The following is a 16,458-nucleotide window of genomic DNA, read 5'->3' as shown; positions in this document are numbered from 1 at the left end:
AGCACCACCTCTGCCACCACCTCCTGGTGGAGGAGCACCACCTCCGCCACCACCTCCTGGAGGAGGAGCTCCTGGCCCTCCAGCACCACCTGGAGCTGTTGGTGGTGGACCTCCGCCGCCTCCACCATTCGGTGCCAAAGGAGCTGACGCAAGAGGAAGAGGGCGTGGGCTATCACGTTCAGGAGCTATTCAAACAGCTAGGAGATCCTCCTTAAAGCCCTTACACTGGAGTAAAGTCTCAAGGGCAATACAAGGAAGCTTATGGGAAGAATTGCAAAGACATGGAGAGCCTCAAGTGTAATATATCTTTTGTTGATTTAACTTTTCTGTGGTATACTTCCATAGTGAAATTCCTGACTAAATATCTAGGCTAATATTCCATTATTATATGTTTGTATTACTCTTTCACATGTATTAATTTCCTTTTTTTTTTTTTTTTTTTGTATTTGCTTACCTTTCCTTTATTTCTCCTAGTGCACCAGAATTTGATGTGTCAGAGCTTGAGACTCTTTTCTCCAACGTTGTTCCTAAGCGTTCAGGTGACAAAGGGAAAGGCAAGTCAGCTGGACCAAAAACTGACAAAGTCCACCTGGTAATCTGGAATTTCATTTTTCTCAATAACTATGCATCTAGGTTTTTTTATGGGCGATTGTGGTATTATTACTTGAAGCATCTTGTAGAGTTGCTACAAGGTCTGTGGTCTTAGAAATTGAGAATTTTTAATTTTTAGGGTAGGTTTCTGCTTGGGAAAGGCATTCTGATCTTTGTTTTGTAATTCAAATCAACTATAATGCTTATCTTTCTAATTGCTTAACTATCATAAGACCATCATAATTCCATTGCTAACAGATTTGGTTTATCACATTGTAGATTGACTTGAGGAGGGCTAACAACACTGAAATTATGCTCACTAAAGTTAAGATGCCACTTCCTGATATGATGGTAAGCTAGATATGGTCATTTTCTTGTGTTTATTAGCGTTTCTTTTAGACAACTGGAGGATTTATCTATGGTGTTCCATTTATATAGAACTTGGAGTTTAACCCAAAATATATATGAATAAGACAACAAGGTTGTTTGATCTGTTTTTTTTTTTTTTTAGCTAGTGGTTGCACTTAAGTTTCCAAAGATGTGGTGACCTTAGCATCATTAGCTTCTTCTATGGATTCTGTTTTGGTGTAATGCAAATTCTTAGGATTGTCATGCTAAATCTGACTCACTTAATGGGGGCATGGTGGGAAATAGGATTCTCTATGAATTCATCTCCTCTCTTTTATTTTCTCCTCCTTTTTTGCCTTAGTTTTAACCAAAGATACTCGGTTTTATTTGTTAACTTACCATATAGAGCTTCTTGAATTTATCAGGCTGCAGTGCTAGCAATGGATGATACGGTATTAGATGTTGATCAAGTGGAAAATCTCATAAAATTTTGTCCAACTAAAGAGGAAATGGAACTTCTCAAGGTGATGCTTTAGCATATGCATATTAATATATTCAGTATTGTATTTAAGCTATTTAGAATTGCTTTTTACATAGTATACATTTACCATTAGAAGTTTGTCTTCTCTGATTGTGATTTACCCTCTTTTTATTTTTTAGAACTACACTGGTGACAAGGAGAGTCTAGGGAAGTGTGAACAGGTCTGCATTTTCTCTCTAACCATATTTTCTCAATTTTTCAAATTGTTAGACTTGGGTTTCTTACATAGCTGGACTCATAGATGGTTCATTTCCTTTGACATGCTAAATATACTATTTTTCTGAAAATTATTTGTCTTTGTCTTCATGTTCTAAAATTTGACCTTTTAATATCTTTCCTCCAGAGCATTTAGCTCAGTGGTTGGTGCATGCTTCCCCTGACTCAAAGAGCTGGATTCAAGTCCCCCCATCTCCCAATATAAGAAAACTCTTTATGCCATTCAGTTTAAGAAATTTCTTTTAAAACTGAGATACTTTGGTATGATAGTGAATACATTTTCCTGGCTTGGTCACTTCGAATGACTGAATTACTGCTTTCTTTTGATTCGGTTTTTAGGGAGTGAGGGGAACACAATGGAAAACTTGTCCTCCCTCCCCCCTTCCCCCAAGTTCTTTTTATTTTCCTCTCTTCCTTCTTCTAATGAAAAGAGACTATAATTTCATGTACCGATGTAGGAATTTATACTGCTTGTTAACAGTTTCCTTTTCTGTTTCCTGATATATTGAATTAAGTGTTTATTTTCAATATTTCTGAAATATTTTGTTTTAAGAATTTATACTTTCTAAAACCCTTTGGCATGAAGTATTCTTTTCAAATCATAGTTTAAAGATGGAAATTGATGTCTAAGCATTGATTTGTTTTTATCTTTTTGCATTTTTATAGGGACATCTAAACCAAGATGAAGATTGTACTTTTGATACCTAGTCCTATATTTCCCTACTATATTTTTGGAACAATTTATGTCTGATAATTCCTCAATAAAGATAGTAATGTTAGCGAAATTTGTTCAGTGATGTGGACTATTCATGAGCATAAATACAGTTAAGATTTTCTGACTGAAAGTTCAAGCATAGGGAGCTTCTCTGATAAAAATTCATTTTGTTTACTTATGGGTTTATTCTTATTCTGAGAGATTTAAACTAGATTACTCTATATATTTACCCATGGAAAGAAGTGTGGTATGGGAGGGTGTATATGGTTGTACATTTAGTAGAGTGATAGGTTTGTCCTTTTGACTTTGTGGTTCATTTGAGGAAGAAAATAGAAGGATGTTTCAGGGAAGAATTACTCTTTAACAATCTCCTGTTCTGTACTCCCTTGTTATAATTTAAAAAGGCAGCAGTGGCTGGAACTGCAAGAGGCTATTGATTTTATATCTCTGTTCTGTTAAATTGGGCTTTGTGCTTCAGTCAGAGCTGCCTTGGTTCTTAGTGGTAGTATGGGTTCTTTCTAATTCAAAAACGAGAAAGAAAAGGAAAGAATGGGCAGATAATGTATCTCTGTTATAGTACTAGATTTTGGTTGATTCAACATTAAGAAGATAGTTGAAGTGCTGGAGAACAATGATTTATCATATAGCATTGTAGCAAATACAAGATAACAATTTTCTGGCATTCGCTTTTATGAAGAAGCTCTAACTAAAACATTTAGTTCCTGGATGCTTCTCTAATAACATCTTTCATTTGATCCATCTTTGTAAGAACTTCTAAACCTGAACAAGTTTTTGATTTTTCATGTTCAGTACTTTTTGGAGCTGATGAAAGTGCCACGAGTAGAGTCAAAACTAAGAGTGTTTTGTTTCAAGATTCAGTTCCGAACTCAGGTTTGGCAGTATCTCCATAGTTAATCTGATTTGATAAATTTACAATATTATTCAATAATTAATCTCCTTCTTGTTTCTCCTTTTTCTTTTATTGAATCACTTGTTTATCCTCTGTTCTTACATTTTTTTACCATCTGCAGGTTTCTGAATTTAAAAGGAGCTTAAATATTGTAAATTCTGCATGTAATGAGGTATATCATTAATGTTGTTGATGACGGCAGTGTTTATTCGTTCTTATCTTGCAACTTTTGTATTGGTTATATAGGTACGAAATTCCCTTAAATTGAAGGATCTCATGAAGAAAATTCTCTATCTAGGAAATACATTGAACCAAGGAACTGCAAGGGGTAAGTGACATTCAATTTTTCCTTTTGGCTTCAGCCTTTGATGCTACAATTGCAGCTTATAAAAAGATTATGCAGAGAAAATATTACTAGCTAAACCACATGTAATGTATTACTAAAACCAATTAAGGTTGGCCTGTCCAGTCCTCCCATTATCTAAGAATTGGGTAATATTGAAACCGATCAAAAACCAGTTATTTATTGAACGGGTAAAAAACCAATTAATTTTTTTTCCCTTTTTCTTAAATTAAAGACCATGCCATTAAGCTAAAGGCATATTATTGTTAACTATTATTATATTAACTATTTATTTTACATTAAATTAATGTTTAAACATAAAAAATAAAATAAGAAACAATCAAACCAACTGGTTTAACCTGTGGTCCAGTTTCTTTAACATTGGCATTTATGTCCTTTAATGTCAAACTTCTACATCTATGTCTTTCATTTTGAATTTTTAGATGATAGTAATGTCAATCAATTCTTTGTCCCTTGTTATGCTACTAGTTCCTTTGTTTTGCATTTTCTTTTTCTTTTCTTTTCTTTTTCTTTTTTGCCAGAGCCACTTGTCCCAGGTGTCATGTTTTTTATGAATTTAATGCTGATCAACTATTCAGATTTGAGGGAGTGAAATTCTTCAACTGCTGTATGTTCCTTTAATACGAGCTTTCAAATCATTCCTGCTATACAGGTGCTGCTGTTGGGTTTAAGTTGGACAGTCTTCTAAAGCTCACAGATACACGTGCTTCTACCAGCAGGATGACGCTAATGCACTATCTTTGCAAGGTCTGGTTACTATTTTTTTCTCTCTTGGTGTTTAATTAAAGATCATTCTGTTTCTTGTAAGATCTGCCTCGATTATGTTTTACACCCAGTTTATATGTTACTTTGCTACTGGAGATTTGTTTCTGATACGAACAGAAATGGTTGATTTCAATCAAGTCTGAACTGTGTTTTTATTGTGGCTTAGGTCCTAGCTGCCAAGAAACCAGCTCTATTAGATTTTCACCTCGATTTTGTTAGCCTTGAAGCTGCTACTAAGGTTTTCATTAGTATTTTTACGTTTGAGTTTGTAGCTTGGTAACACTATGTTTAGTTTGAAGGCTTGGGTCCTTGCAGATACAATTAAAAGCTTTAGCAGAAGAAATGCAAGCTATAATTAAGGGATTAGAAAAGGTTAAGCAGGAGCTGGCTGCCTCAGAAAATGACGGTCCTGTTTCCGAAGTTTTCCATAAGGTACATGGTTGTTTTGTTTCTTCCTTCAACGTACATATGTGGTAGAATCTTGATAAATGAATATTCAATAAATTTATAAGTTCAGTTAACTAATAGAATCTCAGTCTCAGTTGAGCCAGTTTATTAATTCAAATGACAGCCTCACTAAAAGCCTAAGACTATGTTGCTCAACTTTTCATTTTTTGAAATACCCATGTTGAACATATGGACATGAGCTCCAAGGATCCTCAAATATATAGAAAACTTTAGAAAAATCGAACCATAGCCATGTTGAATTCATAATTGTATCTGACATTTGCTACCAAGTCTAAGAAACATGGGCATAAGATAATATTAATATATATGTATATATTTTATAATTCTTTAGGCCCAACAAATATATAAGATAATGATTCCTAAAGAAACATAAATGTTCATATAAAACAATAAGTAAATTTCAGTTAACAACTTTTACCTTATTGTTTAAGCTCTTCTAAAAATTTAAACTTTAAAATTGTTTTTCTTTTCTTTGTGCCTAAACCAAACTAAACCTTACTCTTAATATTTTGGAATGTACACACCGCATTCAGCGCATTCTTTTCATGTTTAGCAAGTAGTTATTTAAAGTGACTATATAATTGTCATCTGGATCTTGATCATCATCAGTAGGCCTATTTATGATCCCTTGAATAATTTATCCTTAGGTGATTCCATCACTATATCCAGTGCTTTTAGTTTATAAGTCATTCATGCATCTTAGTAAAAGAAAATAGTAATATACATTTATAAGAATTGAAAACATAAAATTCCTTATAAATTAATAAAGATTAACCACCAACTGAATTCTGATTGGTTACTAGCTTCTGCATTTTTTCGTTTTATCACTCTTTGCACGTTAGTTGCTCTATAAAATAGAACAAGAAATGTTATGTAAACATGCCATAGCCTAAAATTGGGTTTAGCGAATAAAGAACCATCGTACAAGTTTATGATTGTCACACAAGTGGTTATTGCTAATATAGTGGAATACTAAGAAAATAATGTGGCTAGAAATGATACTTCCCTTTTTGAAAGATCCTTCAGTTAATGTTCCCTGAGTCCTGATCTATACATGGTCGTCCTCCTTTCCAATTGAAACGTCACCAGGCTTCATATAATCATTATCTGATGCAGTGGAGTGAGCATTGTTATGGCCTTGCAATCTACATCAAAACCTACCTAATGCTTTTATTTTTCAAGGGAATATTTCATTTTCTAAGATTTTCCCTTTTCTTTTACCATTTTAGACATTAAAGGAATTCGTTAGTGGTGCTGAAGCGGAGGCAGCATCTGTAACAAATCTATACTCTAGACGGTAATTTGCCAACTTTTTACATTTTCGTTCATATGTCATCAATGTTCTCCTTCTCCTTTGATTATTGTCTTCAATAAATTTTTTGACCTTTTTGGTGGACAGGGTAGAAATGCAGATGCACTTGCACTCTATTTTGGTGAGGATCCTGCCCGATGCCCATTTGAGCAAGGTATATTGTGGATGTAATACCTTCCATACATGTTATGCCTGAGTGGTTATTTACAATGAGCGTTACAAGAATGTTAAGGGAAAGGATTTTGACTCATCTTTCTTCCTTTCTTCTTCAATATTTGAACCCCAATTCAATGCTTCTTTCTTTTTCCTTTTCTCCGATCAATTTGGAAAAAGGATCGGTCGTCATATAGTTAGTGAACCAAATGTTCCAGCAAGTTGTCTTGTTAGGGCCAAAACTGAAGGAAAATTTACTGGAAGAATAAAAAGATGAGGATGGACTGTCTAGAGAAAGATAACAAATTTGTGATTGAATTTAAGTGTTTATATTTTTTAGGGAGGTCAAATACTTGTTAAAGTATGAGAAAGTCAAAAGTGGATAGTTTTGGAAAATATTTCATTATTCACACCCAGATTGACTCTAACTGTGATCAATAAAACAAGTCAAATATGCAAAAAAAAAAATTGAGAAAAGGGTTCCTAACTTAACAAATAGTTAAAAGCCAATTGAAAGTAGTTGTTTAGTTTCTTTATGAAACTAGAAAACTAGGGTTCCTGAACTTTTATTTATCTTATTTCAGTGGTCATATATAGAGGAAATGTATATTTGGTTAAAATGAGGAAATGGCTTAATGGTACAACCGACTTGTACATAATGGTTTTATGTTGAAATAAACTCATGTTTTACATCGTCAACTTTTAAAGTGTTAGATTAAAAGAAAAAAATTCCCAACACTGTTCTTTTGCTCTGTAATCAGATTCTGTTCAGTAGTCATGCATTAGTCTTTATCATAGTTACGATTTCGGTTATTTCAATCTAAATTAACATATTCCTTCATGTTATCTGATTTTACGTGGTGATTTGAAGTTGAATTGGTCCAATGCAGTTACTTCAACACTCTTAAATTTTGTGAGGTTGTTTCGAAAAGCACACGAAGAGAATGTAAAGGAGGCTGAAGCGGAGCAGAAGAAAGCCGAGAAGGAGGCTGAAACAGAGAAGATAAGGGAAAGCAGGAAGCGGAATAGTCAAGGATCAGTTTCTTAATCCTACAAAGGTAATATGCCCTTGTATAGCAGCTGATGTCTGTGCCAAAGAGTTCACCTGAATGCAGGAAATGCTGCTTTTGAGGGCTGATGAATGATGATGCCTGCCTTCGGAGATGTTGTAAATGAGGCAAGGACCTTGACCAGGAAGCTTGCAGGCCTCGAACTTTGCATGAGGCTTCAGGGACATTTTCTATGGTAAGATGCTCAATCCCATTATTGTTGAATGATCGATGAAACTTTCGGAGTAGATGTCCAGGACCAAGCTTCGAAGCCGAGTGGTTATGATCACAACCGAGCAGTGGAGGTTCTCAGTGCAAGTTATCAAGGTCAGTGCAATGACACTTCTAGCATTAATCCAATGCTTGGCGGTGTTAGGCGATCTCTTTTCAGCTTCCACCATTCATTTATTGTATTTTCTTCAGCACCAGAGAGCGGATGTGGGACATTAAACCCCTGAAAATCCTTACTGTACCATGACAAAGTGTAGGTGTACAAAGCTCTAACCACACACAGAGTAAGCATCCAATTCATTTTTCTTGTAACATAAATCATTTTTTTGTTTTTTCATTTTAGTTCTTTTTTCTCCTGGAAAAAAGATGGAGATTTTTTTGACAGTAGCCAATCATAGAAGAGATTGTATAGGGTGTTAGATTTTAGAAATGAGAAGAAATTAGAAGACAGGCATTCTTAGTGTAATTGTAATATAGCATCAAAATCTTGCTGTCCATTTTAAACAGCTTTGATATTCTTTCATTTGATTTGATTCCTCAATCACGAAAATATATCACGAAAATGTTGCTTGTTCTTTAGCCGTTCTCCATTTGCTGAAAGTTACCTTTTTAGAGGTGTTTTTACCAGTTTTTGGGTTTTGGCTTTATAATGAGTGAAAAAGTAAAAATAAATAAATTTTAAGTGTATTTATTAGTAAAAAGAAATGAGAGAGAAAAAAAGACAATATTTTCATCTTAATGTATGAAAGAAAAAATGAGAGGTATGTAAGTTAATTTAAAATGCTGTATTTTTCAAATTTTATTTTTATTTATACTAAAAATTATATATTTATTTCTTTCTTTTCTTTTCACTCTACTAAACAAAGTGAACAATCAAAACAATTATCATTTAAAAATGTGAAAGGATGATGATTCTAATTATAACTGTTGATATGGTATTAATTTTTAAAAACAAGTTAAAAGAGAATTAAAAATATATATTTCCTTTCCTACAACAAATATGAATCATTGATCATATAATTGCTTCAATGAATTTATATTTGCAGTATTCTTATACTTCTCTTTCTTTGTATACTCAAGAAAAAGACTTTGATGGTTCCAGAAATAGATTGTTTCTTCAAATCGGTTTTGAAAAAAGCTCTCCCAACATCTATTTTCTTCATTCTTCCATGATTTCAATCCTGTAAGAACATGTACATTGTTGATCTATCAACCAACCAGTTTTGCAGCTTTTGAAGAACATAAAACTCACAATAGTATCAACAACAACAAAAACGGAGTACAAATAAGCAATTAAAATCCCTTCTAAAGCCATTGGAAACCAGTTAAACCACCAGCACCATGATAAGCTCTCACAACACGATAATGGAACAATGCTTCAATGGCTGCCAAGGCCAAGTTTACAACCACCGCCAACGTTAAACCAGTCAAAGTCCTCCCTCTCAACAAAATACAAGCTTTTAGAATCGCTAAAAAACCACTGTGTTCTTCCATTGCAGATGAAACCAAAGCTAAGTTGCAGATTATAAAGGCATTAGCAACGATGAATGAATAAAGAAGAAACCCTGAAACTAACACGAAAAGGATCCATTGTGAAGATGATGAGAACCCAAACCCTTCAAAGAGATTAAAAGCAAAGAACAGCAACGAAAAAGCTGTTGAATTTGCTGAGATAAGGCAAATGAAATTACAGACATAGGTGATAAGAAGAGGCTTGTAATAAAGAGACAAAACTGAAACCAAATCTGGTTTTTGTTGGCTTAAAAGATGAAAAACATAAGATTTAGTGATGAGGAAGAAAGAAAAAGTGAAAGGAAGAACAAAGATTGATGACGAAATGGTTTGGGAAAGCTTGGAAATGAGAAGTGTGAAGAGATATTGTGATGAAAGTGGGAACCCCATAGCTTGAGAAATAGCTTTCAACTGACTGTGAATTGATGGTAAAACATGGGAAGATGGGATAAAGAGTTGGGAGAGAAGAAGGTAAGATGAATAAGGGAAAGCAAGGATGGCAGCCATTGTTGTCAAGTGTTGATAGCTTTGAAAGAATGTGTAAATTGATGTTCTTAAGATGTTGCTTGTTTCCTTCTCCATTTTGAGTTGTGTATTTGTTTTTTTGCCATTGTTCTCAGTTTTATCATATAATGTGTATGCACACACCAAAGGCTTCAATCTTTTTCTCCTCTTTTTAAGTTTTCGTGAAATTGGTGCGTTTTGGACTTTCTTTTTGGAAGGTAAAAGTGTTTTTTCAATCAATAAGATTGGTTAACAAAAATTTCCAACAAACTATTTTACTATTTGTATTCTATCTCGAAACTCTGTCCGATATTTAAAAGGTTTTAATAAAAAAATTAAATTAAAAAAAATTTAGATAAAAGATTATGTTTGAATATGAATTGAGTTAAAAGCTTTAATATTCAAAACTTCAATTTAATTCAACCCTAACAGTGCTATTTAGAAAAAAAATTAGTTAAAAATAATATAACTAGAAAAATGTTTTTGATAAAAATATTATGTTGAATATCAATACATCTCAAGTTTTATTAATTATAGTTTGAGTTCAATTTAACTCGGATTATATTCGAATGTACAAAATATTATTTTTTTTATTTTATATCTTATGTAATTCTTATCATGTGTAAATTAAATATATTATAATGTAAATATTTAAAAAGTATATCAAATTGTTTATTTTTATTTAATAAGAAAATAATATATATAATAAATAAATATTAAATAAAAATAAAATATTGTTTTAAAATAAATTTAAATTACAAATATTAGTAAATTGTGATAAAATTTGAGACTAATACCCCACTAATCAACATCTCTACAATTATATAATTTTATCTCCAAATCAACCCCTAAAAGTTATTGATTAAAATTTGCATATATAATTGAGTAGGGCCAACGTGGTCAGTGACTGTTTCTTTGCTTTCAAGAAAATAAAGAATAATAACTCAGAAAAAAAACTTAAATGTCAAGATATTATGATACGTAAATGCATTAAGATATGTGAAAAATAACACATACAGGAATTTATTAAAAATATATTATAGTAATTAACTAAGTGAATTGAACATATATAACTAATATGAACATTATAGTTGAAATTATTAATAATAGTATAGAATTTTATTAAATAAAAATTTATTTAAGGTTTATACTTTAAAGAATAGTTGCTTAAGTTGGAAGGAATATAATATGCAATAAAGAATGATAGTTCCATAGGTCAAAATGATTTATTATGTGATTTTCTAACTAATTTTTTTGTTAATAAATAATTAAATTAATCAATGAACCAATTAGCGGATAAAGACGAATTTGGGTTATTTTCCCTTCACCATAATTAAGTAATTATTTTTAACACAAAAATTAAGTATAATTAAAATTTTCATTATATTTAAGTTAATATAAACTTACAAACATAATTATTGATATTGAAATAAAACAATCAAGCTCATCGCCAAGCCTAATTGAGTAATTTGGCTTGAGCTTTTAAAATATCTCTATGATGTTCTATCATGTGTTCTCACATGTGGATTGAATCCAATCCATCAATTTTAATCTAAATTATTTCGTTTTTTAAATCTATTTGTTCTCTATTCGGTTATATATTTGTAATTATACATGAAAATAATAATTAATGTAAACTTTTTTACTTTTCAGAAAAAAAAATTGGCATTTACTTTGCATTTTAGTATTAATTAGATGAAATTTCTTAACTAATATTATTAATAATTAATTTTCATCAAATTAACCTTAAATCTAAAAAAGAATAAACTCGTCCAATTATATTAATAAATTAAACAAAGTTACAATTCACACTAAATTTATTTTATTAACAAAATTATGAAAATTTACCAATTAACTTTCATTAAATCTACACTAAAATCTAAAATAAACACTAAAATTTAACATCATTATCTTTGAATGCCAAAAATGCAAACTTTTGTCATATATAATAGGAATCACATTGTAAGGGAAAAAAACATAAAAACCACAACTACCATATTAAAAAAAATATTTCTTACTCAGTTACCAAATAATGATTAAGCCTAAAGAGATAATAATCCCAATAAAGACAAGTACAAAAGATTGGCAAAAATGCTTTAAATAAAAATGGTATTTCCCTACAGAAATACAAAGTCCTATTGCCTTTTGTACAATTCTCAGGGCTTTAACAATGGCATCTCTCAAATCAAATGGTTAATATTCTACATATCTCTTCAACAAAAAACAACAGTGGTAAAAACTAAAACTAACCCCAAAAGGTAAAAATACGAAAAAGGGGAAAAATGATACAAGAACATCAGAAAATGCACATCAGCAGCATAAATCCCTATTACATCACATTCAGTCTTTTTTTTCTTTTTCTCTTCAGAAATCAGAGGACTTAAAGCAATTTCAAGCCATAAATATCATCATACACAACATCGGTTTCGGCTTTGGTTTCATTCGAGTGCTAATTAACTAAAACATAAAATGGGAGAAGCAAAAATAAAAATAAATCAATAAATAAAAAGCATGAGTTTCACTTCTACATGAATGCTGCTGGCAGAAGGAAAAACACCCATCTTACTGTCTCTCTCAAATTTTAGAATGCTGTGATCATTCTCCATACCCAAGACGCAGTCTTTTTACTGAACAGCTTCAAATCTCAAATACCCTTCAAGCTATAAATCAAATAAATGAGCAACATTTGCAGTTAGGAACCATGTTCTTAAGAGTATATCAGACTATATATAATAACAGTAATTGCCTTTGCACCAAAAGTAAACTTGAGAAATGCACGATAAAATAAGGTTTTGTAGTTGACACCAGAATAATAGTTAGTTGCTTCATTTTAACTGAATTAACAAATGTATGCAAGCATACAGCAAAAACCATACCTATAAGCAAATCTGCAACTAAATCTCAGAAAAGATAAGTTGGGAATCTTACAGCCATAATATGCAATCAACAATGCATAAAAATATAAGCAATAACCAATAATTACCTAATTATGTAATAAAACGACTAGACACGGGCGTTAAATCTTGTAGGTTGGTAGAAACCCATGAAACACAAGAGAACTACAACAATAAGCATAGTAGAAATCAAAATTGGTGTGTAAAGATGCTAATAAAGACCATCATTAGATGAATCTTAGCTAGCCTACAGCATCATTTTGAGATCTTCAACGATTAAGATACATGACTACAAGTACAGAACCGAATGAGCAATTTTGAACATCAACAATCCCACAAATTCAGAGATGAAACTTCAATGATAATTTTATGGTTACTGAATGTTCGGATAATATGATGAGGAAAACATGGTCAAGGAACTTACTTCTTCCGTGAAAAATTGAGACCATGCTCCATGCGAATAGGAGCAATGAACAAATTCAGGCAATGTACGAAGAATGGCTATGAAATGATGACCACAGGACCACCAGCTGAGAGAGACATCAAAAGTGAATGATTGAACCTAAGGTTTTGGCAGTTACTAATTCTTTTTTATTATTATTTTTTAAGAGGCTTCTGCTATAAGAGGCATCAAATAAGTCAGTCTGAGGTAAGTCGTCGCCTCTTCCCATAATCAGCATCTCTAGATCTTGAGCGATGCTCCTCCTCCTGTGATAATCGTGACTTACTGTGAGTTCTTGATGACCGTCCCCTATCCCAATCATCATCATGCTCAGGCTCACGGTCCCTGTACCTATGATGATCTGCATATCTGTCTTTGTCTTCCCTATGTCGATCCCGATCCCTGTCTCGATCACGTTCCCTATCACGGTTGCGGTCACGATCTCGAGAGCGTTCCCTATCCCTGTCACGCTCCCTATCACGTTCTCGACCAGTGTCTCTATCGTCCTGGTGCCCTCTTTCTGGCCAATCGTGACCATGGCCAGTATCCTTCTCCCCAGGCATGTCCCTATCATATCCCGGTTCTCTATCATCACGATACCTTCTTTCAGATGATCCAGACCACTCCTTTTCTGAAGCTCTATCTTTTTCTTTCATCGGATTTTGCCAACCTCCTCTATCATGCGTAGCCTCACCATATTGATGGTCAGCTTCCTCCCCAAAACTAGACTCTCCAGCTCTCCCACCACCATGCTCATCACCACCCCATCCTCCCATGCTGGGATCTGACCACATTCCCATATTAGGCCCATCTACACCACCTGTGGGCATCATTCCCATACCGTTCATGGGCATACCTCTTCCAAAAAATGCAGGGTTAACATGAGGGGCCACTCCAGGCAAACCAACTCCCCCAACAGGAGGGAACGAATTTAACATCCCAGAAAATGGAGGCGTTAGAGCACCAGGAAAGCCTCCATAACCACCCATTCTCCCCATGGCTCCACCAAAAGCAGGACCAAAACCTTGACCCATCATAGACTGTGGATGCAAGAGAGGAGGTGTTGCACCAATACCTTGTCCAAAACCATTTCCACCATTTCCCATAATACCTCTACCACCCATCCCACCAGGCCTGTTCCTCATAGGACCACCTGGAGCTCTATTTCCCATCCCCTGAGCATTGCCTCTTCCCAAATTCCCTCTCCCATAACCTCTATTATTATCTCCACCTTGATAATTCCCACCAGTTTGAATGTTATTACCAACAGTCTTGCCTCCAGCGTCATTTGGGCCCCTCCTAGCTTGTGAAAGAGCAGACTGTGCCATCTGTTGGTTCCGATTTAATTGAGCTTCTCCCATTTTCTTAACAGTAAATGGTGATGCAAAGGCAACAACACAAGGCCTTCCATTAAAAATATGCCCATTCATTCCCTCCTTACACGCTGTGGCTGCGGCTGGATCGTAAAACTCAACCTGACAATATCCTTTTGACTTCCCACTTGCTTTCTCATCAAAAAACTTGACTTCTTTCACGGGCCCATACTTGCACAACTCTGACTCTAGTTCAGCATCTGTTGTCCACCAATGGAGATCTCCAACAAACAATATCGTCCCACTACCTCCACCACCACTTCCACCTCCACTTGCACCAACACCAGGACCAGGACCAAGACCAGGAACAGCACCAGCAACACCCACATTTCCACCACCATTCCCAATCATAGGACCACTGACACCACCACCATTCACATTCCCAGCCCCTACTCCTCCATGCCTCATTAAGCTCTCATTCTCAACACTCCCCATATTCCCTACACCGTGTCCCTGTTGTGCCATACCACCTACACCAGATAAATTATTGTTGATATTATTCCTACTCTGCTCTGCAGCCATATCATTCAACTTAGATGATGCTCGCTCTAATTCAACCCTAAGCCCATTTCCACCACTATCGCTACCCGCACTAGGTCCCTTCACATCACAAATAGCACCACTTCTAAACCCTTGACTCTCATGAGAAACCCTAGAATCCCCTCTTCCAACACCATCCGCAACCCCAGGATTTGAAACACCAGGTTCAGGTGCAGCATCCATTGGTGACCCACCAACTTTCTCACCAATATCATTATTATTAACAACATTATTTGCACTATTCTTAGTTTCCTCATTCCTAAACCCTAAATCTTCGTTTTTTCTTAAAGATTGAAGAAACCCTTCGCCAACATTAACATCATTATAAAGATCCTCATAATCATCATCTTCTTCACCTAGGAAACCCTCGTCAGCAACAGCTGAGATTGCTTCGTTTCTGTGGAACTGATCCATCTGATCCCCTCCCTCTCCTTCATCCATCTTTTCCACTAAAAATTTCCAAAAGAAATATATAACGAATATATATTTCTTCTTGACCAATTTCAAAGCTTTGAACTTTCTTTTTCTGATTCCTAGAAATAAATGAGAGAAAGCCTAAATTTAACAAAATTAAATGATAAATTAATTAAAATGCAAAGAACGAATTTAGGGATCTTACCAGGTTGGTTGAAGTGAGAAACCAAAAAAAGAGAGGAAGCGAAACCCTAATCTTGAAAGTTTGAGAAATTACATGGATTTCTTTTGTCTGGGATTTTCATTTTTAGTAACGGTAGAATGCTAACGTGCGCACTTGTGCATATACTTTACATGTCTTTTTTTTGGGGGTAAACTGCACAAATAGTCACTCAACTATAAAAACGTTTCATTTAGGGACCTAAAATAAAAAAAATTATAATTTAAGCACCTACGTTATATAATTTGATCATTTTGGTCTTAAAACCACAAATGTCAAGCTGGCATGATATTTAAAAAAGTCAGTATAATAACAAATTTAGCACTAAATTTTTACATATTACATTAATTTTATCATAATTTTAAAAAATTAACCTTCAAAATTTACAAATAATTTCAATTTGATCCTAATTGTAATAAATTCAAAAAAAATACATAAAAATACATAAAAAAAATTCAAAAATATAATAATTAATTTAAATTTTATATTAATATTAAATAAAATAAAAATCCCTACCCCACCGGACCTCCCCGATCATTTAATTCTAAAAGCTTTGTTAAGAATATATTTAATCTTAAAACTTTTATTATATAATTTGACATAAACAAATAATTAACTTAATGTAACGTATGAATAAATTATATTAATAATTACTAAAAAAATAATGAACCTAGCATTAACCATTATTTAATTAAATTACTTTTTCCATGATAGTGAAATTCCAAATATTAAATGCATACTATTTAGTTATATATATATATATAAACAAAAAGTGATTATTTATTTAGAAGTACTTTGTACTTCAAATATATATATCTATACTTTGACTTGTTGAATTTTAATGTCTTTCAATATTTTTCTAAATTCATTGTGATAATTTATTTAAACAATTTGAT

The 16,458-nt window shown here is 33.4% G+C and overlaps 3 protein-coding genes and 1 pseudogene across 3 annotated transcripts in view; 2 read left to right on the top strand and 2 right to left on the bottom strand.

Annotated features, from left to right (window-relative positions):
• LOC121209845 (formin-like protein 20) overlaps positions 1–6,219 on the top strand; it is a 7,336-nt gene extending 1,117 nt beyond the window's left edge. The window contains exons 2-13 of the mRNA XM_041081564.1: positions 3–297; positions 475–592; positions 871–942; positions 1,365–1,463; positions 1,600–1,641; positions 3,222–3,302; positions 3,443–3,493; positions 3,568–3,649; positions 4,338–4,432; positions 4,617–4,688; positions 4,766–4,882; positions 6,148–6,219. Of these exons, the coding sequence (XP_040937498.1) occupies positions 3–297; positions 475–592; positions 871–942; positions 1,365–1,463; positions 1,600–1,641; positions 3,222–3,302; positions 3,443–3,493; positions 3,568–3,649; positions 4,338–4,432; positions 4,617–4,688; positions 4,766–4,882; positions 6,148–6,219 (1,196 nt within the window). The remainder of the gene's footprint in view (positions 1–2; positions 298–474; positions 593–870; positions 943–1,364; positions 1,464–1,599; positions 1,642–3,221; positions 3,303–3,442; positions 3,494–3,567; positions 3,650–4,337; positions 4,433–4,616; positions 4,689–4,765; positions 4,883–6,147) is intronic.
• Positions 6,220–6,257: 38 nt separating this feature from the next.
• LOC121209844 (formin-like protein 20) lies at positions 6,258–8,204 on the top strand (the record flags this gene model as incomplete). The annotated part of the gene is made up of 2 exons (XM_041081563.1): positions 6,258–6,384; positions 7,274–8,204. Coding segments are annotated over 2 exons (285 nt in total), but the record flags the coding sequence as incomplete, so codon positions are not given.
• Positions 8,205–8,593: 389 nt separating this feature from the next.
• On the bottom strand, positions 8,594–9,823 carry LOC107912124 (uncharacterized; annotated as a pseudogene).
• Positions 9,824–11,975: 2,152 nt separating this feature from the next.
• Positions 11,976–15,678, bottom strand: LOC121209632 (uncharacterized PE-PGRS family protein PE_PGRS54). Its single transcript, XM_041080596.1, has 3 exons — positions 15,548–15,678; positions 12,998–15,461; positions 11,976–12,339 (listed from the first exon to the last, which is right to left on the bottom strand). The coding sequence occupies exon 2, from the start codon at positions 15,367–15,369 to the stop codon at positions 13,213–13,215; it is 2,157 nt and encodes a 718-aa protein (XP_040936530.1). The 5' UTR covers positions 15,370–15,461; positions 15,548–15,678; the 3' UTR covers positions 11,976–12,339; positions 12,998–13,212.
• Between the last annotated feature and the right edge of the window lie 780 nt (positions 15,679–16,458).

Source organism: Gossypium hirsutum, chromosome A11 (assembly GCF_007990345.1).
Source record: "Gossypium hirsutum isolate 1008001.06 chromosome A11, Gossypium_hirsutum_v2.1, whole genome shotgun sequence".
Classification (NCBI taxonomy): Eukaryota; Viridiplantae; Streptophyta; class Magnoliopsida; order Malvales; family Malvaceae; genus Gossypium; species Gossypium hirsutum.
The sequence above is the reverse complement of the archived record's forward strand: the minus strand, read 5'-3'. Positions and strand labels throughout refer to the sequence as shown.